Raw genomic sequence first — 25,932 nt, 5'->3', positions numbered from 1 at the left:
TGGGCTAGTTTGTAGACTACAAAAATCCATTTATAGATTGAAGAAATCACTACGGGCATGGTTGGAAAATTCACAAAGGTGGTGGTAGGCCATGTATTCACTCAGGTTCAATCAAACCACACTCTCTTCTTCTGACATTTCTCTAGTGGTCAGGTAGTTATCCTTATTGTCTATGTTGACGATATTGTTCTTACGGGTAATGATCTACCTGCATTGGAGTCTCTGAAAGGCATTCTTGATGCTTCTTTTGAAGTAAAGAACTTGAGATCTCTTTGATACTTTTTAGGCATGAAAGTTGCTCGGTCATCTCAGGATATTTGTCAGTCTCAAAGGAAATATGTGATTGACCTTTTGACATAGAACAATCTTCTCCTGTGCAAAATAGTGGTTGTTCCAATGAATCCCAATAAAAAATGTCTTGACACAGTATGAGCTCCTTGTAAGGAAACTCATCTATCTTTCCCATACACACTCTGACATATGCCACACAGCATGATCCCTATGAGCACCACCTTCCAAACTATCTATCTGATTATGCATTGTTTAAAAGGCACATCGGGCTCATGTTTGTTTTTTTTTTTTTTTGTCACACCTCTCATTCTATTGCAATTTAGACAGACACAAATTGGGTCGAGTCCATCCATGATCGTCAATCTACCTCAGGGTACTGCTCATTTGTACGGGGAAATCTAGTCACTTGGAAAAGCAGGAAGTTGTTTGTAGTTGCTCGAAGCAGTGCGGAAGCTGACTTTCGATCCATGTCTCTGGGAATTTGTGATACTCTTTGATTACGCTTCATGCTCCACGAACTACATATGACAGCCTGTACTCCCCTGCAGTTGTTCAGTGATAACAAGGCTACCATTAGCATTGCTCACAACCTGGTCCAACTTAATTGCACCAAACATGTTGAGATTGTCCGTCACTTCATTAAAGAAAAGCTCGAGTCCGAAGAAATTTGTGTTTCGGTTGTGTCATCTAGTGGTCAACTAGCGGATATTCTCACGAAAAACCTTCCTCGGTCACTGTTTGATGATTTCAAAGCCAAGTGCTTCAACTTGAGGGGAGTATTAGAATATTAGAATATTAATATGTTGATTTTTGTATTAATTGCTTTGATTTGCTTTTATTTACTTTCATTTTTCCCTTTACTCTGTTTTTATATATTTTCTTATTAGTAGATTTGTAATGGGTATTTATACCCCTCTTCATATCAATAAAAATCACCTTGGGTTCTATTATAACAAGAAGGATAATATTTTATTATTAAATTAAATATATATAAAATTAATGGAAGGGTATAACTTGACTCTAATCATCTTTGACCTTGCTCAAACTTAGATCAACATGAAATTAAAACCTTCTTTTTCAAATTTAGCTCGACTCACACAAAGTTGTATCAATTCTTTCACGTTGTTAAAATAATTCCAGTAGAATAACATAATTATGAAATTTTGATTGAGTTAACCTCCTTAAATCGAACAATATCCAACTCGATCAAATTTGGGAATAATATTAGTACATTAAAACTTTTCTAATCAAGTATTCTCTTAGCCATTGGAGAAGTAATTAATTATGAAAGTCTGTGCCCATGTTGAGTTTTAAAATCCATAATATCAATAGATATTTAACAAACCAACCAATCTATGTTATCTTAGACATGTTTTTAAAGTCAAATGAAAACTCATAGACAATTGATAGTCATGTTGATACATGTCCAACAAATCTCCATCATCCAGCACAAATCTCGAGGTATGATATTGATCACATGTAATGCCTCTATACACTTGTTTAATAGGTTATATCATTGAAGTACAAACAAAAATGTTAAATGCCTCCAAATAATTTTGTTGAGCTGTTATGATGTGATAGGCCCTCTACTGATGAACATGTTAGAATCCAACACATCCATTTATTATGATATACTAAAGATAGTTAGATTTCTAATTAGGCTTCCTAATTGTTATTGCTTTGAGCTCTTAGTTAGGGCTTTTAATTAATATTTTAGGATACCACCATTTTTAATATTTTTAATATAAATCTAATTAATATTTTAATTATTTTCTCTATTTTTAATCAAAATTTTTTATTTTTATTCATATGATCAAAATAAAAAAAAAATAAATTGATCAATATTAGAACCAACCTGATCATAGTAAATCGATTTAATTCACCCGTTCGACAATTGAACCCTAATTCAACTTCGATTTCATGTAGAAGCAATTTTGAACCTTAATCAAACCGACAAAACTGATTGGCTGCTAAACTTGTCAATCTTTCGATTTGGGAAAGTTTATAAATTATAAAAATTTGTGGCTCTCATAACTTTCTAAGGCAAAATCTAAAATCAATAGATACATAACATGAGGAAGCTCAGTGTAGGGTAAGAGTTCAAATAAAACCACAACTATACTGCATTTCATTATTAATATAAATACAAGATACATTTTCAGAACTGGCTTCAAATTATCATTCTACAATACTTTGATTCATGCTTAGGGTAAGAAAAGTCTACCCCCTTTGCTTGTATATGCTTCAGACATGATATAAAACAGGCAATTAAGAGCACAAAATGATACCTAAAGAACAGGATTTGTAGGCAGGGATGAAACTGCGGTTGTGAGAGACTGTCCAGTTGGTGGAACAAGACTGGTCCAAAAGACAGGATCTGGAATGGGTTCCACAGCATTCCAAGTTGTCCTAATTGGAGCTGCCAGGAGAGGAGACAGAGAGTATTGTGATCTTTGGATTGGCAGCTCACCAAATCCCATGGTAAGTCCAGAGCTATCAAGTTCACTGCTTCCAAAGAAATGAGGAACTGACTTCCCCTGATCTGGATCTTTACTGCTGGAACCATCCTGGATTTGTGAAGCTTTTTCCATGAAATTTTTGAAAGCTGCAGATCTGGATAATATGCTGCAAGCAGATGTTCCCTGCACCTGAGATTTCTCTTTCTGTGGGAGGCCAAGGAGAGGAAGCTTGTATGGCTCAGTTGCTTGAATTGAGCTCTCCACTGCTTGAAGCTCCCTGCTGACATCCTCATGAGTAGAGGCTGACTCAGGCTGGCGCGATTTTTTCGGAGTCCACCAGCGAATATGAGTTGTTAGATCTATTTTTCTTTCCATGCTGAAACCGCCTGCATACTTCCCTTCTGTGGTTGGATCCCTACTTGTACCTTAGAAGATGAACCAGAGTTGAGTTTCAGAAAAGGGAAAGTTGCTATTTTTGTTTTCCTTTTTGTTTTTGATAGAAACCTGTGAAAATCAGAGAAAATGGGTGTTAAGTAGACTCACTGCAGCTGTAGAATTCGCTTCCAAGCATTTGGCCAAAGGGTGGAGGTGCCTCCCATCTAGTGCTCTGAGGTTGTCTGAAAATAAATCAAAAGCAGAAAGTTGGAAATTCAAGTTCCTGTACAGGAAAACCATGGTGAATATTAATAGAGATGGAGTTAAGGAACTGAGTGGGTTATATTGACGTTAATGACATTTTGAAAGCAGTTCGGATATAATAAAACTGGGCTGGAATAGAATTGAAGGTTGGATAGAAGGGTAAAATTTATATTAGTGGGGATGCTCGGGAGCCTCTGTTGAAGATAAAATAGTAAAACAGATGGGTCATTTGAGCATATACCACCCAAAAACAAAAAAGTATTAATAAGATTGTAGATAAATTAACACCAAAGGATTAGAAAGAAAATGAATTAGAATGGAGATAACTTAAAAGTCAAAAAGATCTATGTAAAACATATGTGATGACTTGTGAAGAATTTAACGGGAACAGATGGAGGGTGAGATTCATAAATCAAACTTCAAAAATTTTGGGGTAACGTTAAGGATGCATAAAAAGAATACAGAAGAAGAAATCAAGGATGGAAATGGCAAAACCACTGTTATCATGGATCCCTACAAAAACACATTGATCCTGCAAATTGTCACAAGAGAGCTCAGATCTAGTTTTAAAAAAAGTAACTACACTTTCAACCGCTTATCAGATTTGCTTGTCCAGAATACATTTTATTTCAGCGGCAAGAAATGGCAAAACCACTGTTATCATGGATCCCTACATAAACACATTGATCCTGCAAATTGTTACAAGAGAGCTCAGATCTAGTTTTAACAAAAGTAACTACATTTTCAACCGCTTATCAGATTTGCTTGTCCAGCATACATTTTATTTCAGCGGCAGTTAAAATAATCTTCAGAAGCTTGTGAAATAATAACCAAGAAAATAGATTAAGTACTATTAAATGCCATCCTTGTAAAGTTGCATTTTTGCATTCGTTAAAAAATCAAATGTACAAAATACAACATATAAAAAGGAGGACCTGTCATCTCTACGAATAGAAAAAGGCTGACAAGACTCAGGTAAATGTGTAAAAGAAAAATTATGCAAAAGTGCCAACTGAGCATGAAAGCAAAATTCTAAAGCAAAGTGTAACAGATCTAAACCAATCAAACTTGAGCCAAAACTACTGAGTTGGATCCTGTTTGGAACTGACAAGTCGGAAGCATGAAAACTGCAGAAAGTCTCCTGTGGATACACTTGAAAGGTGCAAGTCACATTCTAGTACATGTTGGACATGCAAAAAAGAGTTTCATTTCTTTTTATCTGAGAAAAAGGGTGTAAGATATAGCATGGGAACATCCCTACAAAGCCCCAACCACTTAGTTAACACACTTTTGAAACAACTAGTTCGAGCTTGGACCAGATAGAACGATCAACACCAAATGCAAGTTTTTTGACCATTTTGTGAAGAAAAACACATGGCAACATCAAAAGAATATATCCAGACTATTGGATCTTGTCACTAAGGCTTTAAAACTTATTGATGTCTATCTTAACTCATTTGTTGCTTAGAGGTTATTTTCATAATTTTAACCCATATCCAAGTTATAGTAGTGGATGCAAAGCAAATGTTGGGGGGTTGATGGGAAGAAATTCTTTTGAAGTGTGTGCTTTAGGGGGGTTGGCTACACCCAGGATTTAACTTAAATAGGATTTAATAAATCCTATAAATCCAAATTTATCAAATCCAGAAAAATATATGGTTCGATTAAGGTTAAATCCAACTAAATTCCTTTGATAGAAGTGCCATTAGAAAGGTAGAGAAGCCAAGGGGCTGATACCAAATATTGTGCATCCCATTCTTAGAGATTTTCAGGATGACCTGACTGATAATCTATCTCCTAGGTTGTCACCACTAAGGGATATCTAACATGTCACAGATTTCATTTCAAGTATTGCTCTCCCAACCCTACTTGTCAACCGGATGTGCTCAAACACGTACAAAGAGTTTCAGAATCAACTTACTTGATGTTTAGAGGCTTGATACATGAGAGCATTAATCCATATGCAGTTCAGGCTCTAATTGTGCCAAGGAATGGATTTTTGAAGTATGTGTATTGATAGAGGGATTATGAAGAAAATCAAAATCAAATGTTGATTTCCCATTCCAAGCCTAGATGATTTATTGGATTAGTTGCGTGAAACCAACATATTCTCCAAGATCGATTCACACAGTGGTTACCACCATATCAGGATGAGGCCAAGAGATGAGTGAAAGATAGCTTTTAAGACTCGAGATGGATTGTATGAGTGGACAGTCATGGCCTCTGGCTTATCCAACACTACAAACACGTATGCGACCAATGAACCAGGTTTTTTGAATATTCATCAAAAAAGTCGTTTTGAATACTTTGATGATATTATGCTATACAAATGTACTGTGGAGGATCATTTATAACATTGATGGAGATGTTGAGGTGTTTTGAGTAGCCCAACTGTATGGTCACTCAAAGAAGTGTCATTTCCAAACAACAAGGACTTGCTTTCTTGGATATGTTGTATCAACAACAGAAATTGAGATAGATCCAGCCAAGATCAAGGCAATCATTAACTGGCCCAGCCCACAATCATATACTCAAGTACGCCAATTTTATGGATTAACCCCTTTTCATAAGAGATTTATTAGAAATTTCAGCCTTGATGAAACTTCTCAAGTTAGACATATTCATTTGGTCAGATGAAACCCAGGCCAATTTTGAGGCATTGAAGCTAGTCATTATCTATTGGCAAGCCAGTTCAATCTCTATACTGACCACAAGACCCTAAGATTCTTAATCAGCCATAACAAGCAAGAATATAGACACATCTCATGGGTGGAATTCCCCTTTTCTTTTGATTTTGTGCTCAAGCACAAAGGTGGGAGCTAAAATAGGGTTGATGATGCCTTGAGTTGCCATCATAAGTGGATTTCTATAATGCAGTCTACTATAGTTGGATTTTAAGTGTTGAATGGTCAGTATGCCCATGTGACAACTTTTAAGACATTTGAGCTCAATTTAGGAGATATCTTATGATCACTGTCACATGTTTGATGGTTATTTATTCTTCTAAAATAATTTTTGCATTCCCAAGAGTTCACTAAGTGAGGCTATAATAAAGGATTGTCACAATGGAGGCATGACAGGACACTTTGACAGGAATAAAGCTCTTTTATTAGTGAGAGATTTTTTATTTGCCTAGATTAATACAAGTTGTGGCAATGTAAAGTATATCATCTGGTTAAGAATCAAAAACAAAAGATAGATTTATACACTACCCTTCTTGTTCCAGTCATTTTGATTGGATGTGAGCATGGACTTTGTAGTGGGTTTGCCACGAGCTAACCAAATAAAATTATGTTATAGTAGTTGTGAATTATTTCTCCGAGATGACACATTGTGCCTTGCCACAAGATAATGGATGCTTTACAAATTACAGACTTGTATTTCAGGGAGATAGTTTGTCTGAATGGCTTGCTCATGACAATAGGGACATGAAGTTTATGAGTCATTTCTGAAAAACTCTATGGAATAATCTTGGTACAAAGCTTTAACTTACTTCGATAGCCTACCCATAAAGGCAAACCAAAGAAGTGAATCGTAGCATAGGTAATTTACTCGGAAATTTCTTGGGTAAAAATATCAAATAGTGGGACTTGATTTTTCCTAAGATTGAGTTTGCTTCCGCAACCCTTTCGAGATAGTATATGGGCAGAATCTTATCACACTCTTAAAGCTAGTATTGATACTTTATATTATTGATCTTAACAATGATGCCAAAACTAGCTTCAAAGAGATTCGGGCACTTTATGAGCATGTAAGAAAAAAAAATAACCAAAGCAAACACAAAGTACCAAAAACAGATTAATAAGTTTAGAAAATCTCAAATTTTTAAGGAGATTTAGTATCAATCAAGTGGAAGAAAGAAAGATTTCCCACGGGTTCTTTCAGGCAGCTCAAACTTGGAGCTAATGATCGATTCATAATTTCCAAAAAAATTAATGATAATGCATACAAGATTAATCAGCCGCAAGACTAACATTTCTACCACTATCAAAATTGTTGATTTAGCATCATAATACAAGGATCTAGATGGTTCTGATAAATACAGTGATCCCTCTCCTACCCCCCCAAAGAATGATAAAACATCCCATGTTCTGCCTCTCAAGCAAGTTGAAACAAAAACGGCCCAGGGAGGGCCTGGTTTTTTTTTATCAGCCCCAATGAGTTGACCGACCCATTTAGGATTACAATTTACTTATTTAGGTTATTAATTAGGATTTCTTTTGCTTTGGATATTTAAATATATCGTGAACTTTTATTTTTGATACATTTTGGTTTTGATTTATGCATTAGAGATTTTTTTCTGTAATATTTCTTTGTGAGAGTGTTGTATCTTTAATCTTTCTTAAGTGATATGCTTGTAACATGATTGGATTTAGGTGCTTATTTATGTTGGATGTTTGAATCTTCCTATGCCATTAGCCCTTGCTGCCATCCTGCACGTTGAGTACAGCACAGTGAGTAATTCTTACATAGAGTGCAGAGGTGACCTTTATCTTGAGAATCACTCACTGTGCTGTAACAAAAATCAAGAATTACTCGACGTTTGTAACAGTTTGTGACCTTTATCTTGAGAATCCGATTATATGAACATGCAGAGGAACATTCATGAAGACTAGTACAGCACAGTGAGTAATTCTTGATGAAATCATACATCTTACGAATAATGCAGTTATATTCATAGAGTGCTTCATTTATTCAAGCTAAACTTTTTTTGGAGACCAGGTTGTATGAAGCACAGTCCAACAAAAATGAAAATCAGGTTCTCATCAAATCCTTACATTTAAAAAGCAGGACTTTCCCAGAAAAAATGCTGAGCATGAAATTTGAAGCCTTCCTTGAAATATTAACGCCTTCCGTAACAAACAACATGACATTTCACAAAGAAAATATACCTTGGAATTCCACGATATTTAGTAAACCCTCTCGAGAAGGCGCTGCTTTTTCTGCAAGAACCAAACTTTTTGTCATATCTCAAAGAACAAAATGGGATAAAGAACTTCCCAATATAAATGCCTGCCTTCTAAGGGATACAAGATAATCTTCTTTTGAAACCATTTGCATTTCTTCCAAATCTCTAGCATAATCACTAACCTGCAAATGAAAGGTACAAATGACTACGTGTTTCCACCAAGTCTACCCTAAACATACCAAATGAACAGATGATAATCCCTAAAATCTGGAAGAAAAAACACGTTTACAGTTTGCGCTATTGAATTCATGGTTTCATTTTTTTTTTCAACATGGTAGAGTTCCCTACTGAAATCTAAAAGCCAATAACCATAGAAGTATTTCAGATTTTTCTCACAGGAAAATTAATGAGAGTTCCAGCGCCCCAATATTTTAAAGCAGCAAGATCATATGCTCTAGCAGCAGCCTCCTCATCATCATATGCACCTAGATAACAAATAAATAAATAAATACTTTAATTATTATACTTCACGACTGTAAATTACACTACTTTAATGCATAACATGAGGTAAAAAGGCTTACCTAAGTAGACTGAACAGGCAGACCACGCATCGACCAATATCCATACACAAAAAAATAAAGAAATAACATATTAAAACCGGTAAAGATTACCAGTAACTTCGAAGACTAGAACACAACAAAAATTATCTCATAATTTCAGGTTAGATTGATAAAAATGCATTTCAGTGCATCTGGAAAGCATGAACGTGTGTCATGAGGATGAAGAAAACTCAGCCTAAGAAATCAAGGATATCCTGAAAACACAAACTGGGTTTTGGGACAATACTATGCCAAATAATAAATGAAGAAAAAAATAAATCATTTGAAAGTATGAACTACAAAATTTTATATCGTTGATGCTCTAAAAAAAAACATACCTTGTTTACCCTTTTTATTTTGATTTTGATTCCAAGTACTTTTATCCCAAAGGTGGGCCTCATATCTTCCCGTCCATCTGTGCCTATTCTTCAAATAAGATAGAAGATTCAATTATATTGGTGTTGAAAAGGAAGAATGGAAGCAACATCACCAAGTCAACATGATTAAACATGGAATAATATGCCAGTCTATACTTCGCAGGGCTGACACTATGCAAGTGTAGCAGTGAACGGCTAGACATTCAACACCTTACATGGCCTGGTAATGCAAAATGGTCCCGCATTAGCATTTTAAGGTTTCTACACATCTGATAAACTAAAAGCATGGGAGATATAACATGCGTGCAACTGTTACAATAGAAAGTGTACATTGCAAGCAGTGGTTATGACCATGTAGTTTCACATAATGATCCACTTGCAATCTCTATTTTCACTTAGATAGCTCAAAAAAGTATCTAATTCATGATGGTGACTGTCTCACGTCACAAGGTTCACCAATTTTATTCATGTACATAATTTATTACTACTCACCAGCTAGATAGTCTAGACTCTGTTATAAATCTTAGATAATGATCCTTATGACACTTTCAGTCTCTTCTTTCACCTATTTAAACATTAGACAGCTCAAACAAGCATCCAATCCATGAAAGCTTCACTAGTTTTATTTTATTTACCTGATTCAGTACAACCCACCTACATTGCAATTTAGACTGCTCGAGAATGTAAACATCCCACATTTTACAAAATTCATAGATATTTGGGACAAAGAAAAGACTCAGTCCTCGTAGTAATATCCAAACATTTTAGTCAGTAAAAATTTCTAAGGACACAAAATTCATAACATATTAAAAAAAAAAGTATACAATTTACAAACACTAATGGCTTACAGGAACACAAATAGACAATTTCTAGCCTATGAACACTAGAGCAAGCTAAGGGTGTAAAGGACTCGAGCTAGGTTTGAGTCATGCCTAACTTGAGCTTGGCTCATTTGTCAAAATACAAACTTAAGTTCGGCTTGAACTAAAATGACGAGCTCAAGCTCGGCTCACAATACTAATAGCAGGCTCGCAAGCTCGAATGAAATTGTTATAGGAGCTCATCGAAAAAGTCATCTAAGAAATTGATGGTGAGAGAAAATAAAAAGTGTCGTGACAGTTTATCAAAAAAGGCATCAACGTAACTGAAAACTAATTTGTAAAGCCTTCTCGTGAGACGAGTAAAGCCTTGACGGGCTTGAACTTGAGCTTGTTTAATAAACAAGCATGAGTTTGACAAGCTCGTTAACGACTTAATGCCTTTATATGCAAGTACTATTTCCCATCATTTGCAAAAAATCCTAGCAGCTATATGCATATAAAGATGTATATCCCGATAAACTACATGGATGCTGAAAATCACAATCGAGTACAAGAAAGTACTAATATACGTCATTTTAATTTGCATACATCTGAGTAACAACACTCACACATCATATATGTCTACACACAAGTGCCTTGTCAATTACATACAAACCTATGAACATCTCTTGTAAACTACATTGAAATGTTGTGTATGTCTATAGCTCTATAGGACCCCGTGCATGTTCCTCACAACTGCACGCACACACATACACACATTCCTGGTAACTGCATGCACACGCCCAACATTTCACAATTTGCACCTGCACAAGTTATTTGGGAGTTAAGGCAATATGTTAATATTTGGTTTTAGATAGTTAATTTTTGTTTAGAAAGCTTTATGGGTCTTGTAAAACTATGTATACTATAGGATAATTAGAATTATGCTAAATGAATGGACTAAACTTTAGATGCTCATTTTCTTTCTCGATACCAAATGTCGTGCGCATCCTCTAATTGTTTCTCTCCTCTGTCAATGATTTCTAAAGTTTTAGGCAAATCTGAAGCTACAAATTTATCCATTTATTTTGTTTAATTTCTATTTCTTTGTAGTTTCTTTTTTGTATCTCTTCATTGAATATAATATGTAGGTTGTAGGTTAATATGAGGTATTCGAAAGTTAATTAGTGTTAATAGCACCATGAATTTCATATTATTATAAACAGTTTTCATTATGATATAAAGTAACAAAATAATAAATCCTTGGTAAGAAAATAAAAAATCAAATGTCATGCTCAGAAAATCAAATATATGTTCTAAACAAGTATTTAGACCTCAATGAGCCTAAAAATCATGTTACATAAAAAATGTAGTGTGTAGGTTATAGGTTAATGTGCGTATCAAAGAGTTAATAGATGTTTAATAGGTCGTGTAATATTATATATAGCCCATTGTCAAGGAGAGTGAGGGTTACGCAAAATGTATGAATTAAACTTTTGACTTTCTCCCCCAATAATTAGAGTTGAGAGCAACCTCTATTGCTTGCCTCTTCTCCCTCAATGATTTATGCAATTTAAGACGAATTTAGTTGCCTACTTGTTAATGTATTTAGCTTCATTTCTACTTTTAGTATTTTTTTTTTATTTCTTCATTAAATGTCATATGTTTTAGATTAATGTTAGGTGTTAAATAGTTAGTATGTGTTGATTATAGGTTCAATAATGTTGTAAATAATTTGCATTATGGTGTACATTAACAAAATAATAAATCTCCCGTATGAAAATCCAAAACCATATGCCATGCCCTAAAAAAAAAAATTCATGCATTAAGCAAGAATTTAATCCTCAATTCTTTGAGGATCCATGTTAGGTAATAAATGTAATAAGTAAGTTATAGGTTAATATTATGTATTAAATAATTAATAGGTGTTTCATAGGTTTCATTGGTCTTGTATTACTATATATACCCTCTTTAACGAAAAGGTTACGTGAAATGAATGAAGTAAACTTCAGATGTCCCCTCTCTCCCTCGATACTTGGAGTTGTGAGCATCCACTCATTAGTTTTATATCCCCTCTTAATGTTTTATAGAGTTTTAGGCAATTTTGAACTTTTATCACAAACCATCCTTGTATCATACCTACATACCTAAGTAATTTGTTTAATTTTTATTATTATTTTTTTTGTTTTTTATTAAATGTGATAAGTAGGTTATATGTTAATATTAGGTATTAGAAAATTAATATATGTTGATATGTTCCATAGATCTTGTAAAGCTATAATAATTTGCATTACACTATATAGTGACAAAAATGATAAATCCTTATTACGAATATTAGACATCATATGACATGTCAAATCCATTCCCTAAACAAGGATTTAATCCTCCATGTGCTCAAAATCTATGTTAGGTAATAAAAGCAACAATTAGTAAATAGGTTAATATTAAATATCATAAAGTTAATAGGTGTTTGATAGGTCAAAATAGATCGATAGATATTCTTACGTTATTTAAACCCCTCCATAGGGAGAATCAGGGTTATGCCAAAATGAATAAACTAAGTTTTGGCTACTCTCTCTCTCTCTCTCTCTCCACTAATACCTAGAGTTATGAGCATCCTCTAACTACTTGTCTATTGTCTCTTGTCTCTCAATGATTTTGGAGTTTTAGGCAAATTCAAAATTGCCTAAGTATCCACTTATTTTGTTTAATATCTATTGTTTTGTAGTTTATTTTGTTTCTTCGTTAGATATAGTAAGTGGGTATAGGTTAATATTAGGTATTAGATAGTTAATATATGTTGATAAGTCCTATGGGTCTTTTATTGTTATTAAAATGCCTCTTTTAGGAGAATAAAGATTTTGTATGCTCCTACCCTGCCCCAAGAGGTGGAGTTGTGTGCATCCTCTAATTGTCTGTCTCTTCTCCCTTGATGATTTTTGGCATTTTATGCAAGCTCAAAGTTGTGTAGTTATAACGTGTGTTATTAGTTTCCTCTATTATTCTAGAGTTTTAAAATTTAGTTTGCATCAAATGATACTGTTGTCAAACTTTTTGCTAGGCACTGCCCTTGATCTTCACCTCTATCTTCTAGATCCCCATTTCCCATACCAAATCCTTCTCCCATCTTTGAACACCTCAAATATTCAAGCCACAAATCTCTGGCACCCTCTAGTGATGTTCAACCCCCCCACCATTGTAGACGCCAACATCACCATCTCCATCAACAACTAGATATGGTTTCCATCCACTTATTTTTCACCTAATATGTCAGCCCCAACCTTGTTCAAGCTTGCAAGCACTGATTCCTTCTCCATTGCTAGATCTTGCCACCTCCATGCCCATATCCTTGGATCTAAAACTGCCTTCAAGTTGATTTTAACGTCACCAAATTGAGAGTTGCCGCCACCAAATCCTCCACCGATTTGCTCGACATTAAGAGCAGCCATTGTGAAGAGGAATGTAATTTTACGTATTACATGTAATAATAGATGATTAATAGGCCTTATTTAATGCTATATATGCTCCTCCTTAGAAAGAATCAGGATTATGTAAAGAATGACTGCTTCCTCCCCTCCTCATTATCTGAAGTTGTGAGCCTCCACTAGTTCTCCCACAATGATTTCCAGAATTTTAAACAACCACAAAGTTGCCTAATTATCATGTATTTCACCTGCAATCTTCTAATTCAGCTCATATCGATCCCTTCCAACTCACTACAATCCACAGAGCAAATCGGACCCCTCAAGAAAAATCCACTACTAATGAGAAAGAGATATACCTAGTCACCCCCCGGTAGATGGAGCTTCTCTTCCCGGCAGCGCATGGCGGCATCTTGCTGATCCTCTCCTTCGCCGTACAGACCCTCTCCTTCCTAGCCTTCTTCAGCACAACACCATGCTGCTGCTCATCCATCGTCGGCCATTCTCCCCCGGAAGCTTCGGCCTTAGCCGCCCCAATGGCCTCCGACGACGAAGCCGATGCCGTCGCCATCAACCGAGAGAGAAAGAAAACAACCTTTCCCTTCCCTCAGACTACAAAAATCCACAAAAGAGGTAGAGCAGCAGCTTCGAGGGGCGCATCTCCATGAATGGGAGGAGGGAAGCGCTCGGCTGCAGTTCAAATGAGGGGGGAGGAGCCCTCCATTGGAATTCAAACAAGGAAAAGGGGCTCGCCCGGTAGGCTGCCGTGTGTGTGGGGTGAAAGTTTGGGTGCGGTGTGGGTGAGGGTCGCACGGGGTATCCAAAGCATACGGCATTGGATTCTATGCGGGATCCGATGCGTTCATGATAGAGGAAATTTTGAGATGCTTCTCTGCGCATCCTTTGTACATATTGGAATCTATATGAGATTAGAAATTTAATAATTTTATTTAATATTTTTTTAAAATTATAAATAAGCACATTTAGACGGTGTTTGGTAGCATTTTGAATTTACTACATATTGGAATCTATATGAGATTAGAAATTTAATATTTTTTTAAAATTATAAATAAGTGGTGTTTGGGAGCATTTTGAATTTACGTTAAGTAGAATTTAGTAAATCCGATAAATATAAATTTATGAGATTTATCTTTTGACGAAGAAATACTCGCAAACCAGATCTCTTAAATCCTATGTGAATGACATTAAGGGTTTGTTTGGGACAGCTGTAACTTATTGAATAATCTACTGATAAGCTGATTAAAAATAATTTGATGATAAGTTAGGTGCGGTGGATATTATAATTTAGATTAAAAATAATTTGTTGATAAGTTAGGTGCGGTGAATATTATAATTTTTTTTTTAAATCAAACCACTGTCAGAAAGCTGTCACCGCATCTAGAGAGGTTCGATATGATAATGCTGTTTTTAGCATTTTGAAAACGCATAAGCTGTCAAAACGTAGTTTACCCAAATAGGTCAGGTGCGTTTTCAAAATGTCACCGCATCAAATAAGCTGCCCCAAACGGACTGTAAGTAAATTCATATTTAGGTCAAAAATTAGATGAAAACAGCGAATATTCGATTTAACGGAGTGTAGGATTTAAATTTCTTATTTTTAATGTTTGGTTCGATTTATAATAAATTCATGACTATATTTGGTTAAAAGTATGCTTTGAAACACCCCTTAAAAAAATAAAAAAATTAAATGAGACATTTTTCATTGGGTATTTTCTTATTAATAGTAATGAAATTATGGAAATTTTTGTTTTTTTTCAAAATTATAAATTCATATTTCTAAATTATATCAGATTTACATGCTAGTCTAACTTAGATTAAGTGGTCTCAAGACAGTTTAAATTCGAGTTAGACTCGAACATAATTAGGTAACTTTTAATTTAATTAAAATACAAGAAATAAAAATATTATTTTAAAATTAAAAAAAAAACAAAAAACACAAAAATCTAAAAATAGATGTGCCAACTTTGAATATAATAAGTCTTAATTTTAGCCTAATACAAAAAATTTTTAATTAGGTTATCATAAATGAAAACATGAATAAGATTTGAGCTTAATTAGAGAAAATCAAGTTTATGATGTTTAATGAGGAGATTTATCTTTCTTCTAACAAAAATAGAGGTTCAATGCTAGTACTTCTTTTTTGTTTAGTACCAATCAAGTATGTTGTCCTTTTCATATTATGCTGACACTATTTCAACTCAATTGTTTCTTGTATATGATTAAGTTATAGTATTGTACATCCAAAAATAGATCTTTAAAATAATAGGAAAACTTAGACATTATATGGGTCTTCTGGGCTTAATGAATCGAGCGCATTCACCACGAAATTAGAGTACTGATATTGATTGGACCGAATGAACATGCTAGTCATACCCATTGAGGTGACATGTACCAGACTGGTCTCTCATAAGGACTTGGCGAACTCTTCTGTCAAGGGTGGCAGTATTAACATGAGCTCCTCTGTGAGAACTTGTCGATACATGGTATTCATGCGAGCTTCTCCGAACAAGTTTGTCCACACTCCTTGAGCCCTTCTATCAATTTCGTCTACACCTATCAAACTCTTCGACCGAAGCTCCATCCATTAAACTATGTCATTAAATTTTTTTAACAGTCCTTCATGATAAAAGGAAAGAAAACTATGCCCCATCATCATTTATGCCTGTTTATTGCACACATGATATCCACACCTAGGATTTAATAAACAATGAGTCTTGACAGACCTCATACAACACAACCTGCAACATTGCATTTGTTTCTTCCTTGAAGCTCTGTGAGGGAAAGTACATTCTAGGAGATATAAAGAGGAGGGAGAGGGAAAGAAAGAGGGGCTCTCTCTTCACTTCTTTCTCACCACCATCAATAACAACACATGCACTCTAAAATCCTCAGCTCCCTGCAACCTCCTTCACAAGGCCTCTCCCAGATTCTATGAACTCACAGACAATATGGGACCCTAAGTTCTAAAAAGATTCAACATCCTAGAAGGGATGGTGAGCATGAAATTTTTACTCTGATCTGGCAAAGATATCATTGAGACAAAAAAGAATAAAGGGAAACTATGGATTGCACACGAGAGTTTGTGTTACAAGAGATGAATAAAGTAAGAGAAGAAACACAAAAAAATGGTAGAAGAAGAAAGGCAAAAGGTATAGAAAACTCGTTCCAAAGATCAGTCTAGAAGTCACACAGAATCTTCAGGATCGATAGCACGAAGATGTGAACCACAAGGATATCAACTTCCAAAGAGGAATTATTGCAGACTAGAATAAGGAGAGACTTAACTCCAACGTTAAAAGAGGAGGAAGACTTAAACAACAAACTACACATCCCTAGAGAGAATACTTATGGGTCTTCCATAGATGAAGAGAAAAGAAGAAGAAGAAGAAGAAGAAGAAGGTCATTATAGAATGCTTTCTCGAAAGAGATTAAAGCTGAATCACTCATGAAGTACAAGATCCGTACAAGATCCCTTCCTTAGCCTCCTATAAAGGAAGGATGGATCCCACTGACAATACAGTTTCTTTTGAATTGGTAGTATGTTTGTTGCAAATAAATGATGCCCTTAAAATTTGTTTGTTTCTTATGAAATCAAAAATTGAACTCTGTGATGGTTCAATTAACCGAGTTTAAGCAAACATTTGTGGCTCAATTTGTCAGCCCTCACAAGCTATAGAAGAACTCTCAAGCATTATTGATGATCCAGCAGGGTCCATCTGAAAGTTCAAGGAGTTTTATAACTTGATTCAAATGATAGATATTGGAGGTTAGATATCTTGAGCCCACCAACACTGATGCAGAATTTGCATTGGGCCAACATGAGGGCTCATTTGGATAGGTACCTGGCTTGCAAAAGTTTAAAACTTTAGCTAAACCCTCAGAGTTGGAAAGTTACCATATATTTGTTAAAAAGTACAACTCATTTTTTAATCCTTCTATAATTGGAGGGCTAGAGGATAAATTCCAGAAAAGATCCTTTCACGGAAACTCCTGCAGGACATTCTTAGCAGCAACAAACATAACATAAACTTAGAGAAACATTGATAGATTATGTTTTGTGGTGGTGAAATTCAAGCATGAAGTGTGAATCACATATTACAAGGGCAGCATGCAATAGAAATTCTCTTGAAAAACATTCATAGACCAGTGGATCTTCTATTTAAGGATTCTTGATAAAGACATTTGAAACACAACTTAGAAAAGCAACTTGTTTATAAGAAGAATTTAAGCATATTACCTTCATGAATAGGTCTAATGAGGCTTTTTCCAAAGTTCAAACAAGATTTGAGATGAAATCAAAGAAAATATTGATAATAAACAATGAAAAATAATTGATTCATACATAGTTTGAGTAGTCTTCTCAACAGTAGCAAAACTATAGGTCATATCAATCAACACATTATCAATTATTAGTACAATATCAACAGCTAACACAGTATCAACAACATACTCAATAGTAGTCACAGTCACAATCGCGGTAATGTAGGCCCAAGGGCGAATAATATATTTCTTTAGAAGATAGGCTCAACCACATTTATCTGTTTAAGATTGAGGTTGTGCCTAATATGTTTCTAATTCCAACCAAGAAATCAAAATTTAGGTTGTAGAGCCTAAAAAGTCGGGAGAAGTTGAAATGAAAAATCATCTAAGATATTAATCATGCTATAGTTTAATAGAGCATATTATTGAGGACTACTTCATCTTCAAAGATTGATTGGAGAGGAATCACAAGAACTCTTCCTAAGATCGGGCAAGAATCCCTTATAAGATAAAATTGTATCTATATTTAAAGCAAAACAAAAAAAAAACTATTTCTCTAAAGTTTTTCAGGACTAGATCTCCCGGGATGAAGGACTTCTTCCGAAAATGTTTGTCGAAATAACAGGCGGTTCGTCTCTTAATCCCCTCCTATCGGAGCGTCGAATGGGCTCGAGTTTCCTCTGTAAGGTCGAGGGCTAGCATCACCCCTTCAACTTTAGTTTGTTGCCACTCAATCGATTCGTCTTAGGTAAACAAGGAGGCTATAACAACCCTTTGGTTGTGTGATCATAATTGACTGATAGCATGACCTCCATTTCATGGGTCAGCATAAATGGAGTTTGTTGGTCACCGAAGATGGCGTTGTTTTGATTGCTCAAAGCACCAAGGGCAACAGATCCACTCAAATTCACTTGACTCCTTCGACCTTCTTCCTCAGTAGGTTCAGGATGAGTTTGTTAGTTGTCCTGGTCTGCCCGTTCGTCCTAGGGTGATGGACAGAAGTAAACTTCAGATCAATCTTCTACTTCATGCAGAAGTCTCACTCACTTGTCCGTAAATTAGGTCCCATTATCGGCGATGATGACGAGTGGCAGCCGGTATCTGCAGTGCAGATTGGAACATATGAAGTTTTGGATCGCCTCTATGTTGTTTTGAGTGAGTGATTTTGTTTTGATCCATTTTGAAAAGTAGTAAACCACTACAACGAGGAACTTTCTTTGGCTATTTCATGGAGGAAAAAACCAGAAAGTATCCAGTCCTCGCTTGGCGAATGACCAAGAACTAACTATTAGTTGTAGCTTCCAAGCCGACTAATAATGTAAGGGGACATATCTTTGACACTATTCGCACCTTTTTTGAGAATTCTGCACCATCTTCGGGAGCGTTGGCTAGAAGTACCCCTATCATTACATGCGGCAGGCTAGTGTTTTCCCTCTGAAGTGGTTGTCGCATTCTCTCGAATGCACCTCTCGAAGCACGTCTTGGACTTCGTCCTCTCTGAAACACCTCAACTAGAATGAAGTAACAAACCTCCTGAACAACTTTCCAACAATCAAAAGGTATAGGGCGACTTTAATTTTTAAGTGCATCAGATCTTTGATGCTTATTTCTATTTCTCCAATTTTCAGGCAATGGATGAATGGACTCATCCAGCTTTTAGTCTTGTCGGTCGTTATCTCTATGGCTTCTGGTTCGTCGATCATCAGCCCAGTAAGCTTTCTGGGGGTTCCTCCCAAATAGACAAGTTTGGAGAGAATGTCGGTTAATTAATTGTCTTCTCGGCTAATGTGCTCGATGCAAAAGCTCTTGAAACTTCCAATTTATTTCGTCATCTTGGAGAGGCACCTGACCATCATCTCGTCTCTGGCTTTGAATTCTCTGTTAACTTGAATCATGATCAGTAAAGAATCATACCTCACCAGGAAGTCTCAGACGCCTATTTCATAGGTCAAACGAAGTCCGACAATCAACGCTTCGTACTCTGCCTAGTTGTTTGTGAAGTATAATTCCACTGAGATTGACTGGTAGAGGTGTTCTTCAGTCGGACGACACAAAACCAGAACTAGTACTGTCGTTGCCTGCTTGGAGGCCCCAACGACATCTAGAATCCACGTCCTTCCATAATTGACAGTTCCTTCAATCTTTCCCTTTGTCACGAAGAAGTTAGCCAGGAAGTTTATGATCGCTTGGGCTTTCATTGTCATCCAAGGGACATAGGTGATGTTGAATTCACTGAGCTCCATTGTCTGCTTTAGTAGTCGAATGGAATGCTCTGGTCGTGTGAGTACAGACCTCAATGGATCGTGACGACCCGAATTTGATGCATCTGAAAGTACGGTCAATGTATGCGAGCAAAAATAATCAAGCAAATGTTAGTTTTTCCATAATTGGATACCTCATTTCGGCATCGTGAAGCACTCAAGTCTTGTAGTAGCCTAGGTATTGCTTTTATACCTCCTCTCAGACCAGGATTGAGCATACAACATCTTGTCTAACTCTGAGGTAGAGGGACATTTCTTCCTTGGCTTCTGACTCTGGAGCACTGATGGTGATACCAATGAATCTTTCAAGTTCCTGAACGCCTCCTCACATTCGATTGTCCATTCAAAACATTAATTCTTCCTTTGAGCCTTAAAGAACGTTATGCACTAGTCACCCGATTTTGGGATTAAACAGCTGAGTTTGGCAACCGACCAGGTAACCTCTGAATTTCCTTGGTACTCCGTGGAGGTGGCATATCTAGGATCGTATGTAGTTTTTTTAAATGGGCTTTCAGTCCTTCGAAAGTCAGTAGGAGGCAGAGGAACTTTTCGGTCCACGCTCCAAAGGTGCACTTGGAGGTAATTAATCTCATATTGAGTTTTTTGAGTGTTTCGAATGTCTCTTTCACATCTTCGATGCGTTGTTTGGGTGATTTAGTTTTAACTAGGATATCATCGACATACACCTTAACATTTTTCCTTTCTAATTAGAAAAAATTACATCCATGAGGCACTGATAGGTTGCCCTAGCATTCTTAAGCTTGAAGGGAATTACATTACAATAAAATATGTCACAGTAATGAAAGTTGTTTCTCTGCATCGACCAGGTGTATCTTTATCTGGTGGTAGCTGGAGTAAGCTTTGAGGAAACTCATGAACGATTATTTGACCACAGCATCCACCAAGGTTTTAATCTTCGGTAGGGAGGACGTGTCTTTTGGGCAAGTGGCATTGAGGTTAGTGAAGTTGATGCACATCCACCATTTGTCGTTGGCCTTCTTAACCATCACGACGTTTGAGAGCCAGGTCGGGCACTGAACTTCATGGATGTAGCCAGCATTCAACAGCTTTTGTACCTCCGCCGCTATTAGTTCGGCCAAATTTCTGGCGATCGACTAAATCATCGTTGAACTGGTCGATGCATCGATTGAAACGTCAGGCATCTCCGCTGCGGTCCAAGTGAACACATCCCGGTGCTCCTGAAGCATTTGTTTCAGCTAGTTCTTGAACCCTACATCAAAATGTTCACTGATGAGGAAAACCTTATGGGTTCTTCATTGGACACGGGTAATTCAAGGATGGCCTCACTGGTCACCATATCTTCATTCCTCTGGGTCTGGATGTTGAGCAATCCGTGGCAAGATTCGGGATCGCTAGCAGGTAGCAACTCCTAAACTGCTCCAAGTTCCCCCAGAAAGTAATTATCTCCCTGTCACTTGAGAACTTTATTGCCACATGGTAGGTAGAAGTTACTGCTGGTAGTTGTTCAGGAGTGGCCGACCAAATATGACATTATAGGTCTGTGGGGATTCCACTACGAGAAATCCTTTTGTACTGTTGTATTGCTTCCCATGATCTCATCAAGGCATGGCTAGGGCGATGAGGCCCAATGCCTCCTTTCATTTCCTAGAGAATCTGAATAATGGGTCGAGTGGTGATGTCAACCAGTCACTCTTCAACCAATCTTATCAAACACCGTCTTGAACATAATGTTCACCTAACTTCTAGTATCAACAAGGATACTACCCACCTGGTATTTGTTGATTAGTATTGTGATGACGATCACCTCGTTGTAGAGGTTCCCCTTCGGTGGGAGGCATGAGTCTGTAAAGACATTGAGTAAGTGGTTACGTGTGTATGGGATGGCAAAACATACATCGTCCAAACATTGGCTTTTCAAATTGAAGGCCCCCCTCCCCTTTGAAGATGGTTGGGATTATTCCCACCACATGGACCTCATTTGCTCGAACAGGCTCATTTGGGGGTTCTCTCACTAGGGCCTTGCCCTGTCGTTGAGTATGCGTGTTGGTCACTATGAACTCCTTGAGTTTCCCTATGCATATGAGCTCCTCGATCAAATTCCAAAGGTGACGGCACTCCTCCGTGTCATGATCGTGGTCTCGGTGGTACTGGTAGTACCTTTTTGGGTCTCATAAAGTTGGGGACGTCTTCAACGACGAAGCTGATTTGAAATAGTTCTTGTTCTGGATGGCCCCGACTATTTCGGACATTGATACATCGAGGGGTGTCAAACCCTGCATTTTATGATAATCAAGCAATCCCTCATAATATCATGATGATCGCTATTCAAAGCTTTGCTTCTGGTCACGGTGACCCTGGTTATTTCCCTGCTGATCTTGGGACCAGGAGCTATTGCTTTGGTGACCTGCGGAGGACTGTTTGTCTTTCACCTTCCATGATTTGTTTTGTTTTTTTCGCCACTTTAAGGAATGGTCAGCGACTCAATCCTACCTCTAGGGGAACCTTGAAGGTGTTCTTTAAGGAGTATATGTTTGTTCGTCATCTACAATACTTCTGCAAAAATAGTAATTTTAAACAAGTTTAGATAATACCTGAATCCTTTTCTTTGAACCCCTCGTTTTAAAGCCATTCCGGCTATTTCAGGCTCCATGTACCTAACTTCTAGCATCTCGTTCTAGAAGTGGGTGATGTGGGGTCGCAAGCTCTCATTCTTTCCCTTCTTGAGGTAGATTAGAGTGTCCGAGTCTTTTCTCAGCTTCTCTATATTCGAGAAATAAGAGATGAAGAGTTTTTTAAACTCGTAGAACTTGGGGATTGTTTCGGTCGACAGACCGTTGAACAATCGAAGGTTTGACTCCTTCAGAGTGGTTAGGAAGAGATAACATAGTATGGGGCCGTCAACCTGCAGCAGACCGACTAATGACTTGAACGATGCCACGTGGTCAATCAGATCGATCTTCCCATTGAAATGATCTAGATGTGGGATCCTTAGCTTGGGCGGGGGTACCACCTCTTTTAATTGGTGATTAAATGCTCACCCTGCGAGTGGTCGGACAAGTACTCACATAGCCAGTGTAGATGCATTGGTGTCAGTGTGTTGGGACTCACCTTGTCCCTCCGTCCGCTAGTTTCTGACTTGGTTGTCCATGATAGAAGGGTTCGCTGGTGGCGGTGACTTCAAATTGTTCCATCATGAGTCATTTGAGCCTGCATCCCTGGAATTGTGTGTGCACGTTTGATTGCACAAACTCTTTATTGTGCCTATGTGCACTATTTCTCTTTGGGAGCTTTCTCCTCCATAGTCTTTATTGTTTTACATCTGTGGCATAATCTGCACTCATCGTACCACCTTATAGAGCGTTGGATCCTAATTTGTCCTTTGTGAGTCACATCCCGAGAGTTAGAGTCGGATGAAGGAGAGGAGGAGAGAGAATAGTGTAAGCCTAAAATTCCTCATTGCAAGTCGAGAGAAATGTCTCTTTATTAGTATTTTTGCTCCTTATTTATAGGAATTTATTTTCTACAATACGGAAAGAAGGGAACAATTACGAAAACCATTCTTAATGTGATTAAAACAATATCCATTAGTTTGGATTCCATGTCATAATTGTATTACAATTTGAATTTCAATTATGGCGATGATCCGTCAATCAAATGGTTTGACATCGGTCTGAGAAAACCGGTCGAGTGCTAATTGTGCCCTTCGACATACGCGTCGACCAGCTCGAGCTGCTTGGTCGAGTAGCGATCTTGTTCGTCTTGTATCGATCGGTTTGTTGTGGCTCGACGCTCCTACGTGCATCCTGGTCGGTCGGGACCACAAGTGTGGTCCACCATCAGAGTCACTCGCCGTGGGAGACTAGTCTAATTTTCCCTGCCCGGACTGTGGTAGGGTGGTAGGACACTCTCTTTGTCTAACCTCCATTTGAGCAGTCTAATAGCTTTAAGATTCATGCTAATATTTTTTGTGCATACAATATAATTTTATCTCATGAGAAGCACAAAACAGCTGTGAATTAATTAGGGAAAATTCGACAATATCCGATGCGTGCTCATGAAAAGGGACGATGTGGCGTCGCAATCCTTTGGACATATTTAAAACAACTTAAAAGTTATTATTTTTTCATTTTCAAAACACCATAATTTATTTTTCAAATTTAAAATTAAAAAAATAAATGACATTTGAGAAAACAAAAAACAGCCCTAAGCAGAACTTCAGCAAACCATGATTTTAATATTTACCAAGCATGTGTCAATATATTATAAAATACGTGCGTATTTTTCAAATTTTATCATCATGGACATCAATTAATGTATCACTATGAACAGAAGTTAATGATGGCTTCATTTTCTGAATTCATGGAATATAATTTTAGTACTAGTAGATCTAGTGGCAAAGTTGTAATAATGGATGATTAAATCATTAAAAGAGCGAGTGTTTAGGATATCTCAGGTCTATTGCTCAAAGCAATGATGATACAGATGGAGATGTTATTAGTAGATTCAAGTTGGATGGTTAAAGTGGAGGGATGCATCCGGCCTATTGTGTGATAGAAAAGTACCACTTAAACTTGATGAGAACTTTTATAGGATGCTTTACAGCGTAGAATGCGGGCCTATGAAAGAGAAGCATAAAACTAAGTTGAGTGTTGCTGAGATGAGAACGCTTAGCTGGGTGAGTGGCTTAGCACTTAGGAACAAAATGAGAAACAAATGCATCAATGAAAGAGTTGGTGTAGCTCCAATGACAAATAAGATTAGAGATAATCGTCTTACATGATTTGGTCGCATTGAAGTGTGTCATATGATGATCTTATTAGGAGAGTATATGTTTTAGATTCGACTTACATTAAGAGAGGTAGAGGTAGATCTAAAAAGAATCGGGCATGTTGTATAAAAAATAATCTTAATTTATTAAAAATAAATGAAAATATGACACTCAATAGGACTCAATGGTGAAAAAGGATCCATGTAGCCGACCCCACTTAATGGGATAAAGGCCGAGCGTCTATTAAACACACGAGTATCATTGCACAAGTGTTCTCTATTCTCAGTGATTTACCACTACCACTTTGTACAATGAAAAGTTTAGGTTCTTCAAGGTCCTCCAACCAATCCCACATAAACTAAAACTATGCCACTCCAAATCTTGCCTTCTCGTGGTTTGGTAAGATCTTACAGACCAACATACCTAAAATCATTGAAGTAGACGACAGTACAGCAGTAAAAATAATATAACTCAACAGTTAAAACCATTAAAAAATACCTCTCTACATTTTCTGTAAAATAACTGTGTGGGACAAATGAATCTTAATCAGAACAGCCATTGCATATTTACGCTGCTGGTGTAGGGACCTTGTAGTCCAGCATCTCTCTAATGTTCAGCTTAATAGAAGGTCCCATGGAAGAACAAATGTGTGCACTCTTCCAGTAAACTCCCTTTGCTCCAGGAGGCTTGTTTGCTTCCACGGATCTCTGAAGAAAAAGCAGCAGTGTGAAATGGCTTAAGATAGCGATTATTGAAGCTAGTAGCATGACAAAGGATACGTACAACTGCAGCCATGAAGTTGACAATAAGGTCCTGTTCAGGAAAGTCTGCCTTTCCAAAGGGCAAGTGAACAATTCCAGTTTTATCTACACGGTATTCAACTTTGCCTTTCTTGAACTCTTGAATAGCCTGGAAGCGATGAGAACCGCAGCGAAGTTAATCAAAGTGATAGTTAAGCTTCTAGGGAGGTTTAGTTAATCAGATATTTCACAGCTTAGTTCTATTTAAAGCATAGAAGTTGAAATGTTTTATGAATCTGAACAAAGTCGTTCTAAATGCTGGTTCATTGGTCGCTTTATATATATATATATATATATATATATATATATATATATATGTATTCAACATAAAAGGACATATATCT

At 36.8% G+C, this 25,932-nt stretch overlaps 2 protein-coding genes across 3 annotated transcripts in view; both read right to left on the bottom strand.

Moving 5' to 3' along the window:
* Positions 1-2,389: 2,389 nt before the first annotated feature.
* Positions 2,390-14,264, bottom strand: LOC110032387 (AP2-like ethylene-responsive transcription factor At2g41710). Its single transcript, XM_020736006.1, has 8 exons — positions 13,856-14,264; positions 9,236-9,318; positions 8,880-8,888; positions 8,695-8,783; positions 8,407-8,480; positions 8,282-8,332; positions 3,294-3,367; positions 2,390-3,175 (listed from the first exon to the last, which is right to left on the bottom strand). The coding sequence occupies exons 1-8, from the start codon at positions 14,065-14,067 to the stop codon at positions 2,580-2,582; spliced, it is 1,188 nt and encodes a 395-aa protein (XP_020591665.1). The 5' UTR covers positions 14,068-14,264; the 3' UTR covers positions 2,390-2,579.
* A 10,726-nt stretch (positions 14,265-24,990) lies between these two features.
* LOC110032389 (50S ribosomal protein L1, chloroplastic) overlaps positions 24,991-25,932 on the bottom strand; it is a 12,950-nt gene continuing 12,008 nt past the window's right edge. The window contains exons 6-8 of one of the 2 annotated variants that reach the window (XR_002294850.1): positions 25,572-25,697; positions 25,287-25,495; positions 24,992-25,211 (exon numbers count right to left, since the gene is read on the bottom strand). Coding sequence is in view for 1 of the 2 variants with exons in the window: in XM_020736009.1 (XP_020591668.1) it covers positions 25,355-25,495; positions 25,572-25,697 (267 nt within the window). In the remaining variant the exon portion in view is untranslated. Of the gene's footprint in view, positions 25,496-25,571; positions 25,698-25,932 lie in introns of both variants that reach the window. The other variant, XM_020736009.1, reaches the window with a different exon arrangement.

The sequence above is a fragment of the Phalaenopsis equestris genome, unplaced genomic scaffold (assembly GCF_001263595.1).
Source record: "Phalaenopsis equestris unplaced genomic scaffold, ASM126359v1 Scaffold000935, whole genome shotgun sequence".
Lineage (NCBI taxonomy): Eukaryota > Viridiplantae > Streptophyta > Magnoliopsida > Asparagales > Orchidaceae > Phalaenopsis > Phalaenopsis equestris.
The sequence above is the reverse complement of the archived record's forward strand: the minus strand, read 5'-3'. Positions and strand labels throughout refer to the sequence as shown.

Bases quoted from the DNA above. Each gene is read 5' to 3' on its own strand.
- LOC110032387 (XM_020736006.1), bottom strand. From the start codon at position 14,067: ATGGCGACGGCATCGGCTTCGTCGTCGGAGGCCATTGGGGCGGCTAAG. The intron at 8,333-8,406 runs GCAGGCATTTAT...TGGTTCTTGCAG, and splicing joins TATCTTGTATCCCTTAGAAG to AAAAAGCAGCGCCTTCTCGA. The intron at 3,368-8,281 runs GTATATTTTCTT...ATTTATTTTCAG, and splicing joins AAATATCGTGGAATTCCAAG to ACAACCTCAGAGCACTAGAT.